General features: G+C 36.5%; 1 protein-coding gene across 14 annotated transcripts in view; it reads right to left on the reverse strand.

The window, feature by feature from the left end:
• Positions 1-23,764, reverse strand: part of Dnm1l (dynamin 1 like) — a 47,023-nt gene that overhangs the window by 19,893 nt on the left and 3,366 nt on the right. For 4 of the 14 annotated variants that reach the window (XM_029470348.1, XM_029470346.1, XM_029470354.1 and 1 more), the window contains exons 2-8: positions 13,275-13,440; positions 9,998-10,036; positions 8,720-8,766; positions 8,293-8,364; positions 5,839-5,925; positions 4,089-4,251; positions 928-1,048 (exon numbers count right to left, since the gene is read on the reverse strand). In XM_029470348.1, coding sequence (XP_029326208.1) covers positions 928-1,048; positions 4,089-4,251; positions 5,839-5,925; positions 8,293-8,364; positions 8,720-8,766; positions 9,998-10,036; positions 13,275-13,440 — 695 coding nt within the window. The remainder of the gene's footprint in view (positions 1-927; positions 1,049-4,088; positions 4,252-5,838; positions 5,926-8,292; positions 8,365-8,719; positions 8,767-9,997; positions 10,037-13,274; positions 13,441-23,764) is intronic. The other 10 variants (XM_029470356.1, XM_029470353.1, XM_029470350.1 and 7 more) reach the window with 3 other exon arrangements.

The raw sequence follows: 23,764 nt of genomic DNA on the forward strand, positions 1-23,764 counted from the left end.
GCAGTTGGTTTGTTTCTGTTCTATAGTTTTTAATGCCAGCAAGTTTTAGGATGTATCTTTAAAGTTTCCAAGTTACATTTTGGCAATTACACAGTATTACTAATGATATGGGGTTAAAAATAATCATTAAAATTCCACTACCTTTAAATTTTATTGATTAGGCACAAATTAGACAATATTTATTTTCTTTACCCAATGCCCTTATACATAATTTAAATAGCAGGCAAGAATTTGCAAAAGCTAATTAGTAAATCATCTTCTGTTTTTTTACTGATTACCTTAGAAACATTTTTTATTAGAAAACTCAGAGAGGAAGAATACTTTTTAAAAAGGGCCTTGGAAGTGACTCCATGTAAAAGCACTTGTTGCCGTGCCTGATACCCAAGTTTAAACCTCAAAACCCAAATGGGAGAAAGAGGAAACTGGGTCCTGCTAATTGTCCTCTGACCTCCACATACAGGTTCATACTTAAAAAAATCAAAACTACCACCACCACCAAAACCCACAAAAATATTTCAGAGAGATATTATGAACTTCATCTCTTTACAGTGCATTGACCTCTGCAGCAATATAAGCATTAGAACAGGAGGGAAACACAGGACAGTATCACATTTCAGACTGATTTTCAAAAATTTAGACTTGCTTTAAAATGAGAATGCTATGATTCTTATCCTATTCATTAAAAAAAAGATTTTATTTTTATTTATGTGTATATGTGTGCATCTGCATGTTTATATGAGCACATGTATGCTGGTGGTATCCTTGGAGGACCAAGAGGGTGATGGATCCCTTGAAGCCGAGGTTTTAAGTGGTTGTGAGTTACTCAATATGGGTGTGCTGGGAACCAAACTCTGGTCCTAAGAGTAACAAGTGTTCTTAACCACAGAACCAATTCTCCAGCCCCTTTATTCCATTTAAATTGCTAACCTGTTAACTACTCCAATTATTCCAAGCTTGACTGGAATAACCCTTCCCATCAATACATCCATGGCATCAGTACCCGCATCCATGAGATCAAGTTTAGTGATTACAGCTAGAGTTCTGCGCCCTGGTAAATATGAAAAGGAAGGGGAAGAGAGCATCCATTAAAAAACCAGCATTAAGTTTAGTAAAGGAAAATTTTCATCTATAGTTCTACTTAACACATTGCCCTTTCTACCATTTTGTTAAATATTTTTCTACCCTTTGCCTCCCATACTTTATCTAAAATAAATTTAAATATGGCATACAATTTTAAAACTCGTTTGCATGAGTAATTTAATTTTAAAAAATGATGTGTATATGAGTGTGTATATGTTTGTGCATGCGGGGGTTGGGAGGTGGGGCACAAGAGGGTGGTGGGTCCTCTGGAAGATTAGCAAGTGCTCTTAACCACAGAATCAACTCTCTAGCTCCGTAAGTAATTTCTTATTATTTCTTAGGTCAACATTTCTACCCATTTTATGTTTATATGTGTGGCTCTACATGTTTGTACATGCAAACATATGCTGGTGATATCCTTGGAGGACATACGAGGGTGTGGAATCTCTTGGAGCCATAGTTATTTACTATGTAGAATCTTGCTCTTGCCCAATCCCTTTGGTGGTGCTGGGGAAGAAATCTTAGGGACTTGGGCAAGCTTAAATAACTACTGTATTAATGAACTACACCCCCAGATTTTCATTTGGTTCTTTCTAACAAGTGCATACCACTTTACTACATAACAGCACTATTACCCGGCAATGTCCTTTTGCTAAGCAATCGAACCTATCTCCCAGCCCTACTTTTGTAAGTCTTAGAATGTTATGTGAAAGGATGCCACTGATGTCTTTCATTCACCATGACTCATCGGAGTGCTGTCCGCCTTGTAGACATTGTAGTAGACGTTAGCAATCACTGTTCAACAGTGCTCTTTATTACATGGGTGTACTAATTTGGCTATTCAGTCCTGATTTGAACTAATTTGGTTATTCAGTCCTGATTTGAGAAATATTTGAGTTGTTTTTAGTTTGGGGAAACTATGAATAAATTCAACATAGATGTTAGTATACAAAAGGGTATTTTAAAGAATTCATTTATTCATTTATTTTGGGGTGGAAGGAATCAAAGGGGCATCTAAGTAGAACTGCATATATAGGAGTTCAGGGGACCACTTTCGGGAGGGAGTCTGTTCTCTCCTTTCAGATCTTCAGACTCAGCAGCAAATCACTTGCTTAACAATCAACCTGCTAAACCAAAACTCTGCTAAGCCCTCGATTCTTTAAACAGTATCTCTCTGAGTGGACAACAGCCTGAGCTAACCTCAACTTGTAATCCTCTTGCCTCAGCCTCCTGGATTGTTGGTATTACATGGCTCACCGGGCTCCAGAGAAGTTTTCATATGAAAATGTAAAATGCAATTGCTGACTGGAGTTGTTGCTCTTCCTCAAAGTAAATACAGCACTCCACATCAATACATGTAACAATTCCAGCTGCTCTGCAGGTATGACCTCAAATAGGCAGTTTCCTAGTTATGGATATTTTCTTTTGTTCCCAATCTACAAATCACTATTTATAGTCATTTCACATTATCTTTTTTTTTTTTTTTTTTTTTTTTTTTTTTTTTGAAGGGGTTTCTCTGTGTAGCCCTGGCTGGCCTCGAACTCAGAAATCTGCCTGCCTCTGCCTCCCGAGTGCTGGGATTAAAGGCATGCGCCACCACGCCCGGCCATTTCACATTATCTTATCCCCACTAAGAAGTTACTTCTAAATTGTACCTAATTGCTTTTATGTGTATGTGCTATGCATGTGTATTTACATTGAGTCCATACATGGGATATCTTCCTAAATTACCTTCCATCCTTTTTTTTTGAGGGTCTCTCATTGAAGTTCGAAATCACCTATTGGTTAAACTAGCTGAACAGTAAGCTCCAAGGGTCTGCCCTTCTCCTTCTGGTTCCGGCACTGGGGCTGCTAAGGTGTTCCGTTGTGCCTGCCTTCTAGAGATGTGAACCTGGGTCCTCACTCTTGCACTGGAAACACATTTGCAATTCACATCTCTCTAGCCCCAGTTTTAAATTTTTGATATTATATGTTAATATTGATTGAAATGATTTCCCTGTAATGTATTGCCATTTTGGTTGTTAGATCATCTTCTACACAACAAGTTCCAGGCCAGCCAGGGTACATAGTGGGATATTGTCTTAAAACAACACAATAGAAAACAAAAAACAAACCACCTCCCACCCCCAAAAAGATTACTAGATCAAATGTATCTCAATCTTATTGCATGATTATTGTTATGTATTTATGTATATATGTATATATGTATGCATGCATATATGTATGTATTTAGAGACAGGGTTTCAGATATGGCTAGCCCCAAACTCACTGTAGCTGAAGATGACCTTTTCCGGTTCTTACCTCCCACGTCCTAGGATTACAGGTATGCACTACCATACCTGACTAATTATGAAAGTTTTAATTATACTTGTACAGCTTCTATCAAATTTTTATTTGAAATTAATTTTCAAAGCATAAAAGAACCTGTAACACAGATGCTGGTCCTTCAAGTATCTAGGTGACAAAACAGTTTCCTTATGGGTCAATTACCCACTCACTTATAAAGCTAGCATTTCATACAGGCTCAGAGATACCTCTAATATCCCAAGTATCACCTGAATCACAATCTGGGTAAAGAATGATTTATAAAGAGATGCCTTAAAAGACTCTCTTCTATACTGAGCTTGTCTAGTGTTTTTTGTTTTAAATCTTCAGAAAGTAGATTCTATAATTATTTCCTGTATCATAATAATCTATTATTATGAGTTATTTATTCTTAAATATTGGCAATTCAAAAGTTGAAATTTCATTTACATAGTAATTTAATGTTAAAATTATAATTGGGTAGTTACTGAAAATATATATCTTATGGGGTACTGTTTTTTACCTATCCTTTATAGCAATCAAGTAACTATTTTCCATCTTAATTGCTATTTAAATTTATTAGAAAAGAAAGCATTTTTAAGATCTCTACTAACTGGATACACTCCTTTCAATAAAATTCTTTTCTTGAGGAAAGATTTACCACTGTAAATCAACATCCATTAAATGTAAACATCTGTCCTTACCATCTGGATCTACCTCTCTGGAAATCTTGAGTGCTTCCGATGTTGCCATGTCTGTATTTGCAGCAGTGACAGCAAGGATAATGGAATTGGGATTACTGATGAACCGAAGAATAAGTTCTCTGATCTGAAGCTCAATGTCCTTGGGCTGATCACCTACAGGTACCTAGACCAAAGGTGAACTATAATCAAAATCAAATCAGCTTTTTCCATGCATCTAATTCATAGAATACAAGTATTTCTGCACTTAAAATAGCTAAAATAAATTAATAATGTGCTATAGAGATGTCTGGGCAAAGCCTTAAAATGTCACTTCCAAATATCAGAAATTCACTATAGCATAAATCATGTAAAAAACTGCTGAAAATCAACTGCATCCAGATGAGCTGTCCTAGTGATAATAAGCACACACAAATCATAAACAAGTAAATAATAGGCACACATAAGTTCACCATCCAAGTGGCAGACAGGCCTAACAAGAACACAGAGTACAGCAGAACAGAACAGAGGCTGGGGAATGATGCTTTTAAATTGTTGCTTTAAATGATATTTAAAACAGAATAATTGGGACCTACCCTCAATTAGATAATGATTTTTAGGTGACTGAGCAGAAATTAAAGACAAAAGAAATAGTCATAGATATCTGGGGAAAGAACATTCCACACTGAGTGAATAACAAGGGTAGACACCCAGAACAGAAGAAATTAAAGATGAATAATACTTAAACTGAGTGTGGTGGCCTGTAATCCCAGGACCTAGGAGAGTAGAAGGCAGGGAGTTCAAAATCATTCACCACTACAGACCGTTAAAGGCCATCCTGAGATGTTTAAATATACAAACTAATGAAGTGAGAGAACAAGACAGGAGTAGAAAGTAATAAGAACTTAAATTTGTACTCTTCATAAAGAGGTAACTGGGAAGTCACTGACGAGACTTTAATCCAAGAAATGACAATCTAAATTTCATTTTAATAGAATAGTATGGTTACCAAAAGTAAAAAAAACAAGAGAGAACTATTATTTATTTTGTAACTTTAATTATGTAATCCAAGTCAAATAACAAGAGCTACTACTTCTACCATAAATATACTTAGAGGTGATAGAATTCTGGATATATTATAAAAATAAGGAAAGCCCAGAGGATTTGATGAAAGGAAGGCAGATAGAAAGTAAACAAATTTCAATGATGACTGTAAGGTTTTGGCTGATCAATTAGAAAAGTGGAATTGTCATATATTCAGATAGGGAAGATATCAGAAGGACCAACATAGTTAAAGGACAGATCAGGAATTTGGTAGTAGACACAGTAAAGCTGTGATGCTTATTCAAACATTTAAATGTGTATGCCAAGTGGATAGCTGGACATGTATCTAGAAATAATTTGAATGTTCACATATTCAAATTCATGCGCTGATAATACTATCAACCTAATTAGATTGTGTTATGAGTACCTAAAGTGGACAAGAGGTCCAAAAAAATGAACTCTGATTAAAGACTTTGGTGAGATGAGAAGAAACCAGCAAAAGACACTGAAAAGGGGTAGCCAGCAAGGTTACAGATGAAACTGTAGATGCAATACTCTGGGAGCCATGGTAAAGAAAGTATTTTAAGGAGAAAGAAGGGATCAACTATATAAAATGATCTGATAGTAACATAAACTGTGAAATCAACTGCTTATTCTCATTAGGTCAATGTTAAATGGAAAACAAAACACAGTCCTTTAAACAAAACCTCAAGCAACAGCTATTCCTTACTTTGGTCATTCCTGGTAAATCCACAAGTGTCAGGTTGACAACGTTGGGCGAGAAAACCTTGAGATGGATTGGCTCAGGGCTTACCCCCTAAAAACAAGTTTCAAATATATTATAATCATTTTGAATTTCAATGAATTATGAAATGCTAGAGTAAGCTACATTTCTAAGTACATAGAGTCAAGTACATAGACTTTAGATGCCTTAAAATATTTATTAAACTACGGTCCTAAAATCTTTCAATAATAAAAGTTTAATGAATCACACGAATGAGAAGGCAGCAAATCAAATAACGAGTAGGATTACCATCCTACACAACCTCATACCATTAATTTCTACAATTTTTCTCCCTATACCATTTCACTTTTTTATATGTATATGCCAATTTTAAAAAAGAGTTTAACAGATTAAGTACTTAAAAATAATGCATTTTTCATTTATCCAAAATTATGATGTTTCTGAACTGATGGTGGTAAACTGAAAGAGTAATATATAAGAAGCTATTCCCATTAATTTGGTCAAAGATATCTGAACATCAAGTGGCAAAATTGTACATACATAGTTGAGTTTGCTCAGGCAATATATCTCAATTTTCAGATCCCCAAGATGAAAAGCCATCCCTGACATAATCTAGTTATATTCCTGTCACAGTCCAGGTATAGCTGGTGTAGACATTTAGGGAAGTGTGATGACAACAGCAGTTAACTCCAAGGTGCCAGCTGAGAGTTTGACAATCTGCAAAGCACTATAACTGAAAGGATAAATATTTTCAACTGGCACACAGTGTTAACACTGATGCAAAATGTCTTTCTGTCAGGAAGTAACTACTTCATCACACTGCCTGGCAACAAATATATACTGAATATTATCACTAAGCTCAAGGTTACTTGTGAGAGTTATTGTTCCTTCAGGTAACATAGAATAGCAAATATAAAAAATATAAAAAGAAAACAGTAGTGACAATAAAGGGCACAAGAAGGATTTAAACGAGGCTGATTTTGTCATTAAAAGTATCCTAGACACTTGGTTTAAATTCTCACATTCTTATAAAATATGTGGCTGTAAACAAGTACTATGTAACTAAGTGCACAAAACATAAACGAAATATTTTATATGTATAAAGTTTTAAGGTGTGTGTGTGTGTGTGCACACGTATGTTTGTGTCAAATAATCCGCGTTAACTGTTGACTTGGCAGAAACTAGAATCACTTGGGAAAAGGGCATGTCTGTAGGGATGGTCTTTATCACTCTTGAATTAGAAAGACTCATCTGAATTGTGAGTGCTATATATGTAGAAAATGACAGTTAAAAATCAGTATGTATTCATGCACTCAATATTCTCTTCTGATTCTGAACATGTGAGCAGCTGCTTAAGTTTCTGTTGCTGTGACTTCCCTGCCACGATGGACTGTAAATGGGAAAACACCTTCCTTCCCCCTTACTTTTGTTAGGGTATTTATCACAGCAATAGACAAGAAACTGTGTGTGTTGCTGGAGATCTAGTTCATGCCTTTCCACTAAACAGCCTACCACTGACCTATGTCCCTAGCCTTTGGTGTCTACGAAACTATTTCAGTGTGTAGCTCACATCTGTCTGCCTCTACTACCCCAATTCTGGGAATTCAGATATAAACTACCACATCTTACACCAAGAGAGATAATTAATCACCTAAATTTTTATAAGTCTGTGGAATACTCCATTTGTTGTTGTTTTGTTTTCTGAAACAGGGTTTCTCTGTGTAGCCCTGGCTGTCCAGGAACTCTCTGTAGACCCAGGATGGCTGCAAACTCACAGAGATTCACCTGCCTCTGCCTCCCAAGTACTGGAACTAAAGGTGTGGCCACCACTGCCTGGCATGAATATCGGGAGGCAGAGGCAGGCGGATTTCTGAGTTCGAGGCCAGCCTGGTCTACAGAGTGAGTTCCAGGACAGCCAGGGCTACACAAAGAAACNGGGAGGCAGAGGCAGGCGGATTTCTGAGTTCGAGGCCAGCCTGGTCTACAGAGTGAGTTCCAGGACAGCCAGGGCTACACAAAGAAACCCTGTCTAGAAAAAAAAAAAAAAAAAAAAAAAAAAAAAAAAAAAAAAAAAAAAAAAAAAAAAAAAAAAAAAAGATTAAGATTATGAAGTTACAAGCCAACCTTGGTAACACAAAACTGTAATTTCCAGCTACTCAGGAAGTATCCCAAGTTCAAGACTAGCCTGAGTAATTTCATGAGACACTGTCTCAAAATAATATCAAAAAACCAAATATATATATATTAAAGCTTTAGAATATATATAGCTCAGTGGAAGAACACTTAAGTTAGCATGTACCAGGCCCCACATTCACCATCAGTACTAGAGGGAGGGGGAGAGTATCACTTTGTAATATACTTATATATTATTATATACAGGAAATGTTCAGCAATATATTTACTTTTTAAAAAGGGTTCCAGGTTTGGAATAATGCCTACCTTATTATTTCCTGAAATTCTTTCGGTTTCATTTTCAATTTCTTGTCGAATTTCATCAAAATCTGTGTAAAGCTAAAAATTTTTGAAACAAAAAAGAACCATAATCTAAATAAGATCAGACATTCTTAAGGGGTGGAGGCCACATTTAAAGAATATATAAGGATTTACTGCAGAAAATTAGTCCACATTCCTCACATACACATACATTTTTGCAAGATTTGTTTCAAAGTTGCCTGATGTCACCATATTAAAAAATCTCCAAATGAGGCAGGATCAAGTCAAGTTAAACTACTGTGCTTAGAAGCATTACTGAGAAAAGTTCTATTTTATAGGAAACAAGAAACACACTCCGGGTAAGAAACTATTCTCTACTATCTTTGCAAAATGTTATTTTCTATGCTATTTCATTATATTCTTTAGTGATTACCTTGTTTTTGGTGTGAAGAAATTTACCCCATTCTTCTGCTTCAACTCCTAGAGAAAGAAAGACTCATTTCTTAAAGACTGGAAATTAGGTTTTATAATCAGGAACTTAAAAAGATAACGCAGAAAACTTTTTATTTTTTAACTACAAGTTAACAAATGTCTTAATTTTAGGATCTGCTAAATACACATTCACATTTTTAAAGCACGACACAGACGACAAAGGCAGGACTAACTTCAAGAAGAGTTGCCTGCAAGCCTTCCCAGAATCTGAAATCTATTGTTTACAAATAAATTGTTCATTTCCTATTTGTGATTATAATAATTCCTTCATACATCTTATATATGAAAGCAATTTATGCAATGAAAAATTTTAAAGAACTATAAAAAAAATTAAAACTCCATTGGATAATGCAAAAAAAAATTATATGGCAAATGTGTATATAACATTAAAGTTAAAAACACATGCAATATATGAATGAAAAAGCTAATTTTTCCATTTTTGAAAATCATTGAACTTTGTTTTTTTGTTGCCTACATATAGAGCTCTCAGTGACAGGGTAGTAGCTGGCTTGGAATGCAGACTGCCAATGTGATTTTTCCCAAGGTCAAATCTATATTTTCTTATGGAATTATAGAACAGAAATGAATGCAAAATTAATGAAAATAGAAATATATATGTATGTAAGGAACTGACACTCGGCTAGTTTCCAGTCACAGTCTGCTCCTGACATCTTACCCAAGCACTGCTATTCTGCCTTCACCAAATTCGGAAGCTTAAGTATCTTAATGATTTAAAATATTTAATGCATAAAAGTCACCTGAAATAAAAGTAAGACTTTCACATAAGTATTATTTAGTAAGAGGCATATGGTTCTTTGTTAGAACAAAGTTATATAAAACCAGATCCTTTTTGCAAATAAAATGTTCACCTACTTGAAGCTTAGAACCTTCTTCCAAAAAGGACCTTTGAAAGACCAGATTAATCTAGGTGACAGAACTCACAGAGGTACTACTACATACAAAAGGGGTATTTTAACTTAGTCGGCCATATAAAAGTTTCAGTATCTTCAGTTATATTTTTGTAAAAATTAAATTCTACCACCAAAAAGGCTTGCATGTTAATGCAATGCCAAAACACTAACAAGAACCACCAAAACCTGCAATCAATGTAAACAGGCAAATAAAAATGGAAAAGGTGCACGCAGCCTGTACGGGTACATAAGCACACATGCAGGCATAATAAAAAAGGGAGGGCTAAAAACAAATGGATAAAGGAAACCTTTGGAAAGGTGTCTTGAGTTTTTCCATGTGGCAGGGTCTGTAGTTAAAGAGAAATAGCACAAAGTAATTTTAGTGCTTATCCCTAAGACTTAAAACTTTTAAAACACTCAAGTGTGTAGAAACACTATTACACTTCAAATGTGCATAAGCACTCAATTACTCAAAACTTATTAGAATTGTAAGAACAAATATATTTATTATATTAATAAACTGCACATTGTGTGTGATGCTTTAACTTTTTAAGAATTTTAGTAAATGAATTTTCATTTTACTCTAAAAATGTTTGCCTGAGATATTTGAAAGCCTATTGTGGGAAAAGATAACCTGTCTGGTTTTCAAAAGCCTAGGAAATATGATAATCAAGCACATCCTTTCAAACTCAGAATTAGTAAGCAAATGCTATTTGCTAAAAATGACTGTTCATAAGGATATTTTCTTTGAAATAAAAATTGCATTTAGCAAAACACCACAGAACTTCAAATGCATGAACTCAATCCAACAGGAATCTACGATCACAATTCTTGTATTTCCTATTATTATATACATTAAACACAAAATACTTCAGCCAACTTTTACAGACCTCAGTTTAAAACTATACTTTGTTTCATCTTACAATGTGCTGTTCTTAACTCATTATTAGTAACTGGACCTCTCTTATGTAAAAACCCCAAGGAGCTTTTATAATAAGGTTTTATAGCCAAGATGAAACTGAATTCCTTTATGCAAGAGATGCACTTACATGTATAAAGGAAAAAACAATACTGACTCCTGGAGGCAACCTGAACAAAATAAAGAGTAGTCGTGGTAACTCAGGCCCATAGAAATAGTGGAATAGTTTGTTCTTAATTCCAAAGTGAAGTTCCTACAAAGGCCACTGGACTGAATCTGAGAGGCTGTACCCCTCATAAATTTAAACTAATGAAAGTAAATAAATAAAAGTGGAACTGTTAAAAAACTAAAAAGACCCATATACAAAAAAGTTTGGGTTTGTTGTTAACTTTTTAATGGCTTTATTTGTTATGCTTTCTTCAAAACTTTTCTTCCAAACTATTTTCTCTCACTGTTCATGTTTTTTAAATCCAAACTGAATGTTAATCTGTTTTAATTAGTTCTTGATTTGCACAATGTCAGAATGACTTGATAAGCCTAAAGTGCTTATGTAGAGAAGCAGGTGGCTTTGATGAGAAGTAAGGAGCCAGCAAGGTAGCTCAAGAGTGGGGGCTGCTACCTAGCCTGATGTCCTGAGTTCCAGCCCCAGACCCACATGGTAGGAGGTAACCAATTCGCCAAAGTTGGCCTATGACTGGAACATACCTACCATAGCACACACTTACCATATCCACACATAAAATAGAAATGTTAAGAAACAAAAACAAAACCTTTAGAAAAAGGAAGCCAAAGAATTATGGTAGAATAAGAATGAAATTTAATATTCAAATTTGCACCTATTTTGTACTCAAAAGTAGGTCTATCACTTTTAAATGGGAGCACAATAGATATTCTTCTTTATAGGCAAAGACACATATATGTATATATATGTATGCACAAATGTATGTAAATACACAAATACATAGCAGGGCCTAAGTTCTGGAATAATGTATGTGCTGGTAAAAATGTGCAGTTTTACTGACCTGCCCCCCACATCAACAAAACATGCTGGGCATATAAGCAAGGAACCAGCATATCTATACTCGTTCTTTACAAGCAACAACTTATTTAAGGAAACATCACAGTTCTGATAGAGATACTGCCCTTTCGAAATGGCTGAGGAAAAAAAAGCCCTAAAGCCCTAAGTTTCTCCAAGTCTTGGTTTAAGGTATAGGTAATGTGTTTGATGTTAACTGTGAGGACAAAATCCTGAAAATTGTATTCTGATATTTGAGGCTAAGCAACAGGTCGCCAAGAATGATTACAGTCAGGGTTCAAACTTTTATAAGCCAACTTCGTCACAAAATAGAATAAATAAAACAAAAAGAACGTCAATAATAAATGTTAAAATATAAATAACTAGTATGTCAAGAAAATACCTAATAATTAAAGGGTTCCTATATAGCTGACTGTCTGTTATAAAATATTACTTACTAATACCTACAAGCTCATGAACTTTCTTCAGTTATTTTGGAGTCCCTGTTTTAAAGTCATAGTAGATGCTCATGACAAGTTTCTCCACCTACTTTAAAATGAAATCAGAGTCAACACCACCAATATCTTCCATGATGAACGGGGAAAAAAAATTAGCTGCGATACTATCACCCCACCTCAAGTCAGAAGATAATCAAGACAAAACTACACTGAAAACAAATCCTTGCAGGTAAGAACAGCTATAGCGATCGCTAGAGACACTCTGAAAGTCGGAGTAGTTTTACAGAATGTTAGGAGACAGAATCTAAGTCAGACATTGAACTGAACAGGATACTGAATGGATTACTCTCTCACACTCCAAAACTCACTAATATGATTAATATAGGACAAAATATGTATCATGGACAATTTAAAATTTCTGAATAAAGAACATTTCTTAAAATAATTTTAGTTTTAAAAGATTCAGCTATATAAATCTATGAATATACTCATACTCTGGTCTTACTATTCATATCTATTTAAAAAAAAACCCAGTTTAGGTAGTATAAACAGAACATGGCAAAAGAGAGGACCTTTAAAAGTACAAATAGTGTATGATAGAGAGGTGAGCCTTACTATAAAAATAAAATTAGTTATACATTTAAAAAGAAATCTCTTCCTATAACTGGACATTAGCAGCATATGTTTGTAGTCAGGTAATTGGGAGGAAAAGACAGGAGGCTCTCAAGTATGAGGTCATTTGTAGCTATACGGTAGTTCTGAAGCCAGTCTGAACTACCTCATCTCACAAAACCAAGTGATCTTTCTGTAAGTAACAGCTTTTCTCTTAGACTAAAGCGATGTGTAATCCAAATGAGTGAGCCCAGGGCAAGTACAAGAAGCAGCTTCAACTGGACTCAGCATTGCAAGTCAATACAAATTATTTTGTGTGTTTTGGGTTTTTTTGAGACAAGGTTTCTCTGTGTAGGCTTAGCTGTTCTAGAACTTACTCTGTAGACCAGCCTGGCCTCAAACTCAGGGATCATCCACCTGTCTCTGCTTTCCAAGTGTTCATATTAAATATTGATACCAATCCACAAGATTTCTGATTTTGCTATAACTATTATTTCCCAATTCACCAATCAACTTTTTACTTTCATATCTTGAAAATAGGAAAAAAAAAAAAAGGAGTAACATTTTAAAATAATTCTTACTCCAGCTCTGAAATTTACCATTTTCTTCTCCTGTTGTTTTTCTTTTATCTTCTGGTGAAACGTGGACCAGCTGCAGAATGAGAGGTCTCCGGGTGACCACACCAGTCCCTCTGGGAAGAAGGTCCCTCCCCACTAGGCTTTCCAGCACTGAGCTCTTCCCACTGCTCTGAAAAGAAATCAGAAAAGAGCCAAGAAATGACTTCTCTACACAGACTACACGAGCAAAGCAGCATACAAACAAGCTAAATAACTTGGATAAAAGCCCACACTTAAAATACATAAAAAGCAGTCACTTTCCCCAAATTGTTTTACGTTTTTGATACTCTTGAGAGTCTTAAAACTTGCATCATATAGGTACATAGTTATTTCATTTACATGGGGCATTACTAACTTTATTTTTAATGTAGTCAAGAAGAATTATATTATTTAATAATACATCTCCTGGCTAGTTTTTGTCAACTTGCCATAAACCAGAGATGTCTGGGAAGAGGAACCTTAAAGGAGAAAATACTTTAACCTGATTGCCTGTAGGCAACTCTGTTGACCATTTTCTAGATTAATTACTGATGGGGAGAGCCAAGCTCAGTGAGCTTGTTTAAGGAGGCAGGCCAAGTGGCACATCCACCAGAAATGGCAGTCATGAAGCCAGTGCAGCTGTGACCGCTCCAGTAGCACTGAGCCAAATGCTGCCATCGCTGTCACTGTCTCTTGCTTTGGGGTTTTGGTCTCCGCATTCTTGGGGACTTTCTGCATTATGATTCACTTTATGTCTGTTCCCAGGACAGTTGTCTGAGTCTTTTCAGGAAAGTCCTGGACTTACGATCCCTTCTGCTTTTAGGGAAATAGCTTCATCTGGCCCTATCTGAGAGTCTTCTTTATGCTTTGGAGAGTATGATAAAGCACTAAAATGCTTGAAATTTGCTTCTGAGGCCATGACTCCAGAAATCTTGGGGTAGCCACTCTCAAGCAAGCTCAAATAGTATAACTGGAACAGGATAAGCATAGAGATAGTTGACAAACCCCAGCTGGCCAGGAGAATAGGTTACAGATTCATGGCATCCCTTTACAACATGCTTAGAGCACTCTAAAAATGTAGTTTAAAGACAGGGGATCATACAGGGTATAACCCTGGAGGAATAGAACTCAGTAAATAAGATGGACTGACTAAAATAACTTCTACTTTACATCGTAGATGATGAAACAATATAGTAAGGGAGTTAGGTGTTACTGTTTGTTATTCATAAAAAGATCCTTTCTGTTTGTCTGGAGTGCTTTCAAACTGCAAACATTGCCAGCCTAAAAACAGGCTGTCATATAATAAATGTATTTGCTTTGGAGGAGACATTCTTTAGATTCTTTGAATTGGAGTTATAGTGCTGATAATAATAAAATCTATTCTATTTGTACTTTCTAGTTGTGACTGAACGTGTAACTCCAGACATGTAATGAAAAATCAAACACACGTCCAGAGACAAAATCTATACTTCTTGGATAATCACGAGTCTGACTGTGCTCTGTGAAACCTGTATAAATAAAGAAGCAACCTGAATGCTAGTCAGTCAGAGCAGCAAGAAGTCACTGTGCCTTACTCACTCCTCCCTTACCAACTCCTTATCTCCTCCCAGGAACCTGTCAACTGTTGGGGCCTGTCCCCCTTCCCTGACCCCCCCCCCCAGCCCTACTCCTCACGTCTGGCGGTTGATCAAGCTACAAGGAGCAAGCCAGAGGCAGTGCTCCTCCATCATCTCTGCTTCAATTTTGTGCTCTAGGTTCCTGCTCTGACTTCCTTTAGTGATGGGGTGGGTGTAACCTGAGTTATAAGATTAAATAAACCCTTTTTCCTTAAGTTGCTTTTGGTCATTGTATTTTTCACAACATTAGAAACACTAAGACAATATAAAACAGCATTATATGTACATTAAAACAGTATTCTGTGTAAAATTAAACGTCAATACATGGAGACTTAAACTTAAGCTATTTATCATAGTTACCTTTTCTCTTGCTGTGATACAATACTCACTGTGACTAAAATCAACTTGGAAAGAGCTTATTTTATCTTAAAGCTAGAAGTCCACCATTCAGGGATGTCAGGGCAGGAACACAGATGCAGGAACTAAAGCAGAAGTCATGGAGGCTTGCCTCCCAGTCTGCTCCCTATGGCTTAAGCCTGCATCCTTAAAAAACCCAAGACCACCATCCCAGAGTGGGCATAACCCACAGAGAGTTGGGCCTACTCACATCTATCAAGAAAATGTACTACAGACTTCCCCACAGATGAATCTAGTGGGGTCATATTGCCAACTGAAGTTCCTTCTTCACAAATGACTCCAGTCTCTGTCAAAATGACATAAAACTAGCCAGCAACCATGATCAAAAGCACCCTGGGGAGGAAAGGTTTTATTGTTATTTTAAAGATGTATTTTAATTATAACAGTTCTCCTTTCCTTTTTCTCCCTTCAATATATCCTTCCCCCCACTCTCTTTCAAATGTATGGCCTGTATTTCTATCAGTTGTTATTGCGTGCTTGTACACACTCACACACCCTGTTGAATCCCTGTGTCTATGCTTTCAAGGCTGAATATTTCTCTCTGGGGCAGGCTTCTGCTTCTGCTCCCAGATTTACTTAGTAGCCAGCCTGTAGTTCTTTCTGTAGGTTTGGGGCCTCATGGGCCTTCCCCAATCCAATTTAGGATATTCATTGATGTCCTTGCTCAGCTCTCATATCTGAGTGGTCATGTTGGTGAGGCTTTATGGATACAGTTTCTGCCATTACTAGGAGACACATCTCCCACAAGTCCCAGATCCTGTCTCTCACAATCTCTTTGTTCCTATTCCCAAGGCCGTAGGTGTGGGAGTGTTTTGTAGGTGTATCCATTGGGAATGGGCTCCACAACTCCGTTTATCAGTTGGTTCTAGTTTTCTGTAGTGGTCTCCATCTGTTGCAAAAACAACTTTCCTTGATGCTAGGTGAAGACTACACTTATCTCTAGGTATAAGGACAGATGGTTCTGGTTGCTGATAGGGATTATGCTGGATTAGTAAATCAGTGGTTGTAGAGTCTCCTCCAGTGACTACAATCTCACTAGCACTGATTAGGTAGCTAGTTTTTCAGTACCAGGGATGTATCCCACTTGTTAAGTGAGTCTTAAGTTCAATTACAGAGCCAGTAGTTACACAACTGGGTAGAACTGCTGGTGGCCCCTCACGTTATTGCATTGTTTTCATTCTCAGATAAACAGTGAATAGCATGATTCCTTGTGGCTTTCTCTGACATCCATATTGTTATTTTACCTCCAACCTTCTTCTGTATTGACCTCCCTTCCACTCCCTAAGGCACCCCTATTTTCCCATTTCCACTGTCAAATCACTTGTATTACATTCTTTCCCTTTACCCTCCTCCACCTACCTTTGTATTTACTTCACCCTCCCCCACCCCCAAGAAGCATCCTCCCATTCCCTTATGGCTTTATCATCGTTACGGCTATTTTACCTTCTTCCCACCATCTTCTATATTTATCTCCTTCCCCCTGCCTAAGGAATCCCCCTCTCCCCATTTCCATGATATGAACACTTTTACCTTGATATCCCCTTCTCTACTGATCTCCACCCCACCCTCCCCTACTGCAACAATGGTCCTGTTTTACTTTCCTATTTTCTATAGTAAAAGCTATGTTATTCACATCTGAAGATTTAGAGCTAGCCTTTGAAGAGAGAGAGAATATGTGTCATTTGTATTTCTAGGGTTACCTCACTCAAAGAAAAATTCCATAATGTATATGTACCTCATTTCCATGACCTATTCCTCAGTTGTTGGCATTTCTGTCAAATATTATGTGGCTGAAGTTATGCTAAGTTATGAAGGTAAGCTACAAAGCTATGTTTTCGACTTTGTTCCATTGGTGTACGTATGCTACATTGTTTTTACTTCTATGGTTCTATGGCTCTCTAATACATCCCAAACCTAGAATGGTAAAATCTCTCTAACATTGTAGGGGTTGTTTTTGTTTGGATTTTCTAACTTAGTTGCTCAAAATTGTTTTAGCTTTCTTGGATCTTTCGTGGTTCTTATGAATTTTAAGGTAATTTTATATATTTCTGCTAAGAATGAGATGGGGATTTTGATTGAGATTACACTGAATCTTGTAGCAGAATTTCCCCCCACTTAATTTAAATATTAATACAACAAGAAGCCTGTGATTGGACAGGGAAAAGGAAGGTGGAGCTAAGAGTTTCAGAGATAGAGACAGGGACAGGAAGGGAGAAGGAGGACGAGAGAAGATGGATAGAGAAGAGGATGAACCTTATCAATGTGGCTTATATAGCCACAGGTAGCTATGAACATCATAAAAGGATAGATTAATTGGGAAAACTTGTCTAATCTAGGTGTGCAGCTTGTATCATTATCAATTGGCTCTGAATTTATTGTGTGGGCGTCTTCTGAATTGAGAATTTATTGATATATAAAACTGATAATTATAAGATTCTTGAGTTTTGATTTACTGTGTTAAAGAGATCTGTGACAGCTAGCCGCAGGGATTAGATGGCTAGGAAAATACAAGCACCTCTGAGACAGGCAATACAGAGCTGAGACTGCTGCCTGGGGCTAGTCATGGAGCTGGCAAGACAGAGACCACTGGGGCCAGAGAGTAGCCGGCGCTAGAGTGGGATGGTGTATTTATTTAATATTTCCCACAATAGAATCTGTAAATAGCTTTGGGTAGAATGGTTATTTTTATAGTGTTAATTCTAGCATGCCATGAGCATAGGATGCTTTTCCATCTTCTAGTATTTATATTTGTGTTTTCAGTGGCTTAAAAGTTTTCATTGTAGGGTTTATCCCTAGATATTTTATTTACTTTTAGGTTACTGTGCTCATGATCTCCTCCTTAGTATGTCTGCTATTGGTGTACAGATAGAAAAGCTATGAAGGATGATTCTGTATCCTGCCACGTTGCTGAGTTTTTGGTTTCTACAAGTTTTTTGGTACAATTTTTGGGATATCTAATTTATAGTATGTGTCATCTGCAAATAGAAATAGTTTGACTTCTTTTTCTACTCGTATTCCTTTAATTTCTTTCTCTTGTCTTACTGCTCACCTAATATTTTGGGGACAGTACTGAAAAGGGGTAGACACAGTGGCCACCCGTCTTGTTCCTGACATTGTGTAATTGCTTTAAGTTTTTCTTCATTGAGGAAGATGTTGGCTGTAGTTTTTTTCATATATAACTTTTACTGTGTTTCTTCTAGTCCTATATTTTCCAAGACTTAAAATGAAGGCATGTTGGATTTTGTCAATATTTGGAAAATGATTATGTGATTTTTGTCTTTTAGTCCACTTACGTGACTTATTACTTTAACTTGCAAGTGCTGCGCTATTTCTACATTTCAGAGATAAAGCCAACTTGGTCACTGTCTTAGGGTTCTACTGCTGTGAACAGACACCATGACCAAGACAAGTCTTATAAGGATAATTAATTAGGGCTGGCTTACAGGTTCAGAGGTTCAGTCCATTATCATCAAGGCAGGTACATGGCAGCATCCAGGCAGGAATGGTGCAGGAGGAGCTGAGAGTTCTACATCTCCATCTGAAGACTGCTAGCAGTACGGGTATTATGTAAGCCCATACCCACAAGGCCACACCTACTCCAACAAGGCCACACCTCCCAACAGTGCCACTCCCTAGGCCAAGCACATACAAACCATCACAGTCATGGTATACACTCTTTGTGATGGAGCTCTACATCCTGTTTGCAATTATTTTTTTATGTATTTTTAGTCTATGGTCCTTAGGAATATTGGTCTGCAGTTTTCTCTTACTACTGAATCTTTATGTGGTTTGGGTATTAGTATTTGGGTATTAGAGTGATACGAGCTTCATAGAAGAAATCCAGGAGTGCTCCTTGTGTCTACTGTTTTAAACAGTTTAAGAAATAAACTATTGGCTGTAGACAATATTTGAAAGTCTGGTAGAATTCTACTGTGAATGCATTCAGCCCTGCTCCCCTCCTTCTTCCAAAAAATAAAAAATAAAAGATGTGACTTATGCCTTTAATCCCATTACTCAGGAGGCAGAGGCACACAGATCTTTGAGAGTTCCAGGCCAGCCTGGGCTACAGAGTGAATTCCAGGACAGCCAAAGCTATACAAAGAGAAACACTGTCTAATGGGAAAAAGCTGGGAAGCTTATTAATATTTCAATCTCTTCAGTTGTTTTGGGTTGTTGACACTCTGGATTAATCTGGGTGATTTCAATAAATTTAGAAAATCGTCCCTTCCATTTAGGTTTTCCACTTCATGGAATACAAAGTTTTAAAAATATTTCTATACAATATTCCGAATTTGTTTGGTGTCTCTTATAATGTTTCCCTGTTCATTTCTAATTCTTAATTCCATTTGTTCTTGTTTTTTTTTCCAACTTTTTGACTTGTATAACTAGGCCATTTATTCATGTTCTTTCTGATTCCTTAATGTAGGTGCTTAGAGCTACACACTTCCCTCACAGGACTCAGTTAGACCTATCCACTTCCCTTACAGGACTGCTTTCAGTTTGTCTCAGGGTTTTTGTTTTGTACTGTTTTCATTTAGTTCCAGAAAGTGAACTGCTGTTTCAGCAAGATGCCTGCCTACTGCCAGACTTTATCATCATAGTGATGGATTCGTATCCATCTGTAACTGAAAACCAAAATAAACTGTTCCTTCTGTATGTTTTAATTGTAGCAATAGAAAAGTAATACAAAAGCTGAATAAAATGCCATTGCAGATAACACATACCACATATCCTTTAACCACTGAGCAAAAAGGAAGTGTACTGATTTAGGTTACTTCAGGCATATGACCAGGATCAGAAGACTCTCCTGAGAACTATCTCCATAAAGTCAGCTTATTAAAACCTTCCTAAGGGCAATACCCCCATTGAACCTACAAACTCCCACTACCTCTTTAAGATTCAACCACCTCCAAACCACACTGGGGACCAAAGTCAAACCATAACACTTCCTACTTGAAGAAATATGACATGGAGGAAATTTTCAAATCAACATTTCCCAAGAGCTCCACATGTTCAATACTGTTCCATACAGTCAACATTTGTTGTTGTATACTGATAATCTAATGCTAGTTAGTCTTTCCTTTTACCTCCTCACCCCTCTATTCAGAATTTTGTATTAGTTTTGTTTAGTTTGATTTCATAAACTTGACTATATAGTTTTTAAAAATTTTATTAATTGAGGGAGGAGACAAGTAGGGTAGGATCAGTCCTTAGCAACTGCTACATTCCTTGAAGTGGTCAAATAATCTCTTTGTGCTTCCTCTGGTGGCATGAATGTGCAACTCACTCTCTTCTTGATTAACTTGAGTGCCTGATTATTCTTGGAGATTTTGAGCTGCAACATGGTGCAAAGACACACCTCTCTGATATAAATTCATTATCACCTTCTTTGCTTTTGTGTCCTTCATGTGTGTTTCTATTGGTTTGGATGAAAATGGCCTCCATAGACTCATAGGGAGTGGCACTGTTGGAAGGTGTGGCCTTATTAGAAGAAGTGTGTCATGGGGCTTTGTGGTTTCAGAAGCTCAAACCAAGCCCAATGGCACTCTTTCTTCCTGCTATTCTTGCTGCCTGCCTATTGGGATGAAGAACTCTTAGCTACCTACCTCTCCAGTACCATGACTGCCTGCATGCAGCCATAGTTCCCAGAATGGCAGAGGTTTAATAAACTAAACCTTTGAATTGAAAGCCAGCTTTAGTTAAATGTTTTCCTTTTTAAGATTTGCTGTGGTCATGATGCCTCTTCACAGTAATGAAATTTAAGTCCAATTGTGATCCTCCTAAAATTTGAAGTTGGAAGCCCTCAGACTGTATTTAGAGTCAGGGCTTCTAATCCTTCCCAAACAGTTCCACTAACTGAGGTCCAAGAAATCATATATGAGCCTATGAGAGCCATTCTCATTCAAGCCAGCACAGGTGTTACAAGTTTTGTCTCAGGGAGTCAACACCTTAAAGTGAAAGGAAGAGGTTACTCCAATCAATGATACCAGGAAGCAAGCAGGCACTGCCATACTAATAATGGACAAAACAGACTTTAAACAAGAATTAGTCAGAGAAGATGAAAGGCATTTCATTCTGATCAAGGGAACAACTAACCTAGACTTGCAATTCTAAACATTTATGCACCAAACCAGGTACATCCAGTTTCAAAGAGCATACTACTGGAATTAAAGACAAGATTAAAATCGGCCGTCTAACAGTAAATGACTTCAATACTGCACTTCCTTTCTCCAAAAGCAGGTTGTCTGGACAAAAACAAAAAACAAAGAGCAAACAAAACTAAAAATCTAAGAACATCGGGATAAAGTGATATCATACCTCAGAGGAACCACTACAGGCTATTCCATCCAAAAGCTGACGTACATTCTACTCAGCCACCCATGGAAACTTTTCTCAAAACAGACCACATTCTGAGACAAAAAACAAAACAAAACAAAACAAAAAAACAAACAAATCTTAAGAAACAGACAAAAACTGAAGTACTTCATGTATCCTATCTGACTATATTGGTAAGGGTTAACAGAACTAATTATTTATACACACACACACATATGAAATTTATTAGATTGGCTTACATGCTATATCCTGGGTAGTTTAACAATGACTGTCTAGGAATGGAAAAGACAAGAACCCTATAGCTGTTAAATTCACAGGCCTGGATGACTCAGAAGTCCTAGCCTCTAGCACTGAAGTCTTTGAAGGATTTCTGGAAAGCAGTTGGATCTTCAGTCTGTATTGGAATTCTAAAGTATGTTCTAATAGCAGCAAAAGAATGTCTCATTAGCAAGATAAATAAACTTGCCAGCAAGACTGAGAGCAAGCAGGCAAAAGGCAAATTTCTTCCATGCCCTTTTATGTGGGTCCAACAGATGTGGTCCATACTTATTGTCTTCTTTAGCATTAGTCTTCCTGTTTGAAATAGTCTATTAAGAAAATCCTCCCCATCTGTGATCAATCTGATTTCAGATTTATCTAAGTTAACAGCCAAAATTATCCTTAATAGAGACTATAACACAATAAAAATAAGAACAGGAAACATCTCTAATAAGTACACAAACTCCTAGAGATTAGGCAACTCATTAATAAATTATGAATGGGTCAAAGAAGAACTTAAGAAAGAAAGAAAATTTGAAAACAAGTGCCCCAAAATCTCTGGGACACATCAAATGCAGCCCTAAGAGGGAAATTTACGCCTCTTATTGCTTGCATTAAAAGACCAGAAAGAGTACAAATAAGGGACTTTATGATAAAATTTAAAAATTTGGAAAAAAAAAAACCATGAACAGACCAGGAGACAGCAAGTAATAATTAAATAAAGTAGACATTAATGAAACAGAAACAAATAATACAATACAAAGAATGAATCGAAGAGCTGGTTCTATGACAAGATACGTCATATCAACACTCTGTTGTCCAACTAACCAAAAGTAACAGAGGACCAGAATCAACAGAATCAATAAATGAACAAGAAACACTGTAACAGACACAAAAGAAATCCAGAGTATTAGATGGGATTACTTTAAAAACCTGTATTCCTTTAGTCTGGAAAACCTAAAAGAAATGGAAGGATTTCTAAATTGATCCAAACTACCAAAGTTAAACCAAGAGATCAACCACTTAAAACAACCTTGAATAAATGAGACAAAAATGGTAAAACAAGCAAGCTAACAAACAACAAAAGCCAAGCACTAAGTCTAGATGAATTCTACCAGACTTTTAAAGATCAACAGCAAACCCTTTTATTAAAAGCAAACAAATAAATAAATGAAGGAAGAAAAAAAGAAAGAAAGAGAAGTACTTCTAAATCAATAATAAAACCAGTATCATTCTAATACCAAAGAAAACTACAGGCCAATATCCCTGATAAACGTCAATTCAGAAATCTTGAATAAAATACTGCCAAACTAAAGACAAGCATTCAAAAAAACAAAAACAAAAACAAAACAAAAAATCGTCCAACATGACCACGTTGGCTTTAGCCAGGGACATAGGCATAGTTTTAACACATTCAAGACAATAATTTAGTAAATAAAATAAATAAACCTAAAGACAAAAATCACATGATCATCCCAGTAGATAAAGAAAGGGCTTTGACAAAATCCAACATGCTTTCCTGATCAAAGTTCTAGAGGAAAGACTGGAGGGAGGGAACATAACATAATAAAGGCTATAGATGACAAACCCATAGGCAACATTTATCCTAAATGGGGTGGGGAAATCAAAGGAATCATATTGAAATCAGTAACTACACAGTGCTGTCCACCATCCCTACTCCCTTTCAATATATTCCTTAAAACACCAGTTGGAGCAATAAGGCAAGGGAAAGAAATTAGAAATTATCCCTATCTGCAGATGATACACCATACATAAGAGACAAAAATTACACCAGAATTTTTAGCAAAGTGACAGGATATAGAATCAACTTACAAAAAAAAAATTAAC

This window comes from Mus caroli, chromosome 16 (assembly GCF_900094665.2).
Source record: "Mus caroli chromosome 16, CAROLI_EIJ_v1.1, whole genome shotgun sequence".
In the NCBI taxonomy this organism is placed as follows: Eukaryota; Metazoa; Chordata; class Mammalia; order Rodentia; family Muridae; genus Mus; species Mus caroli.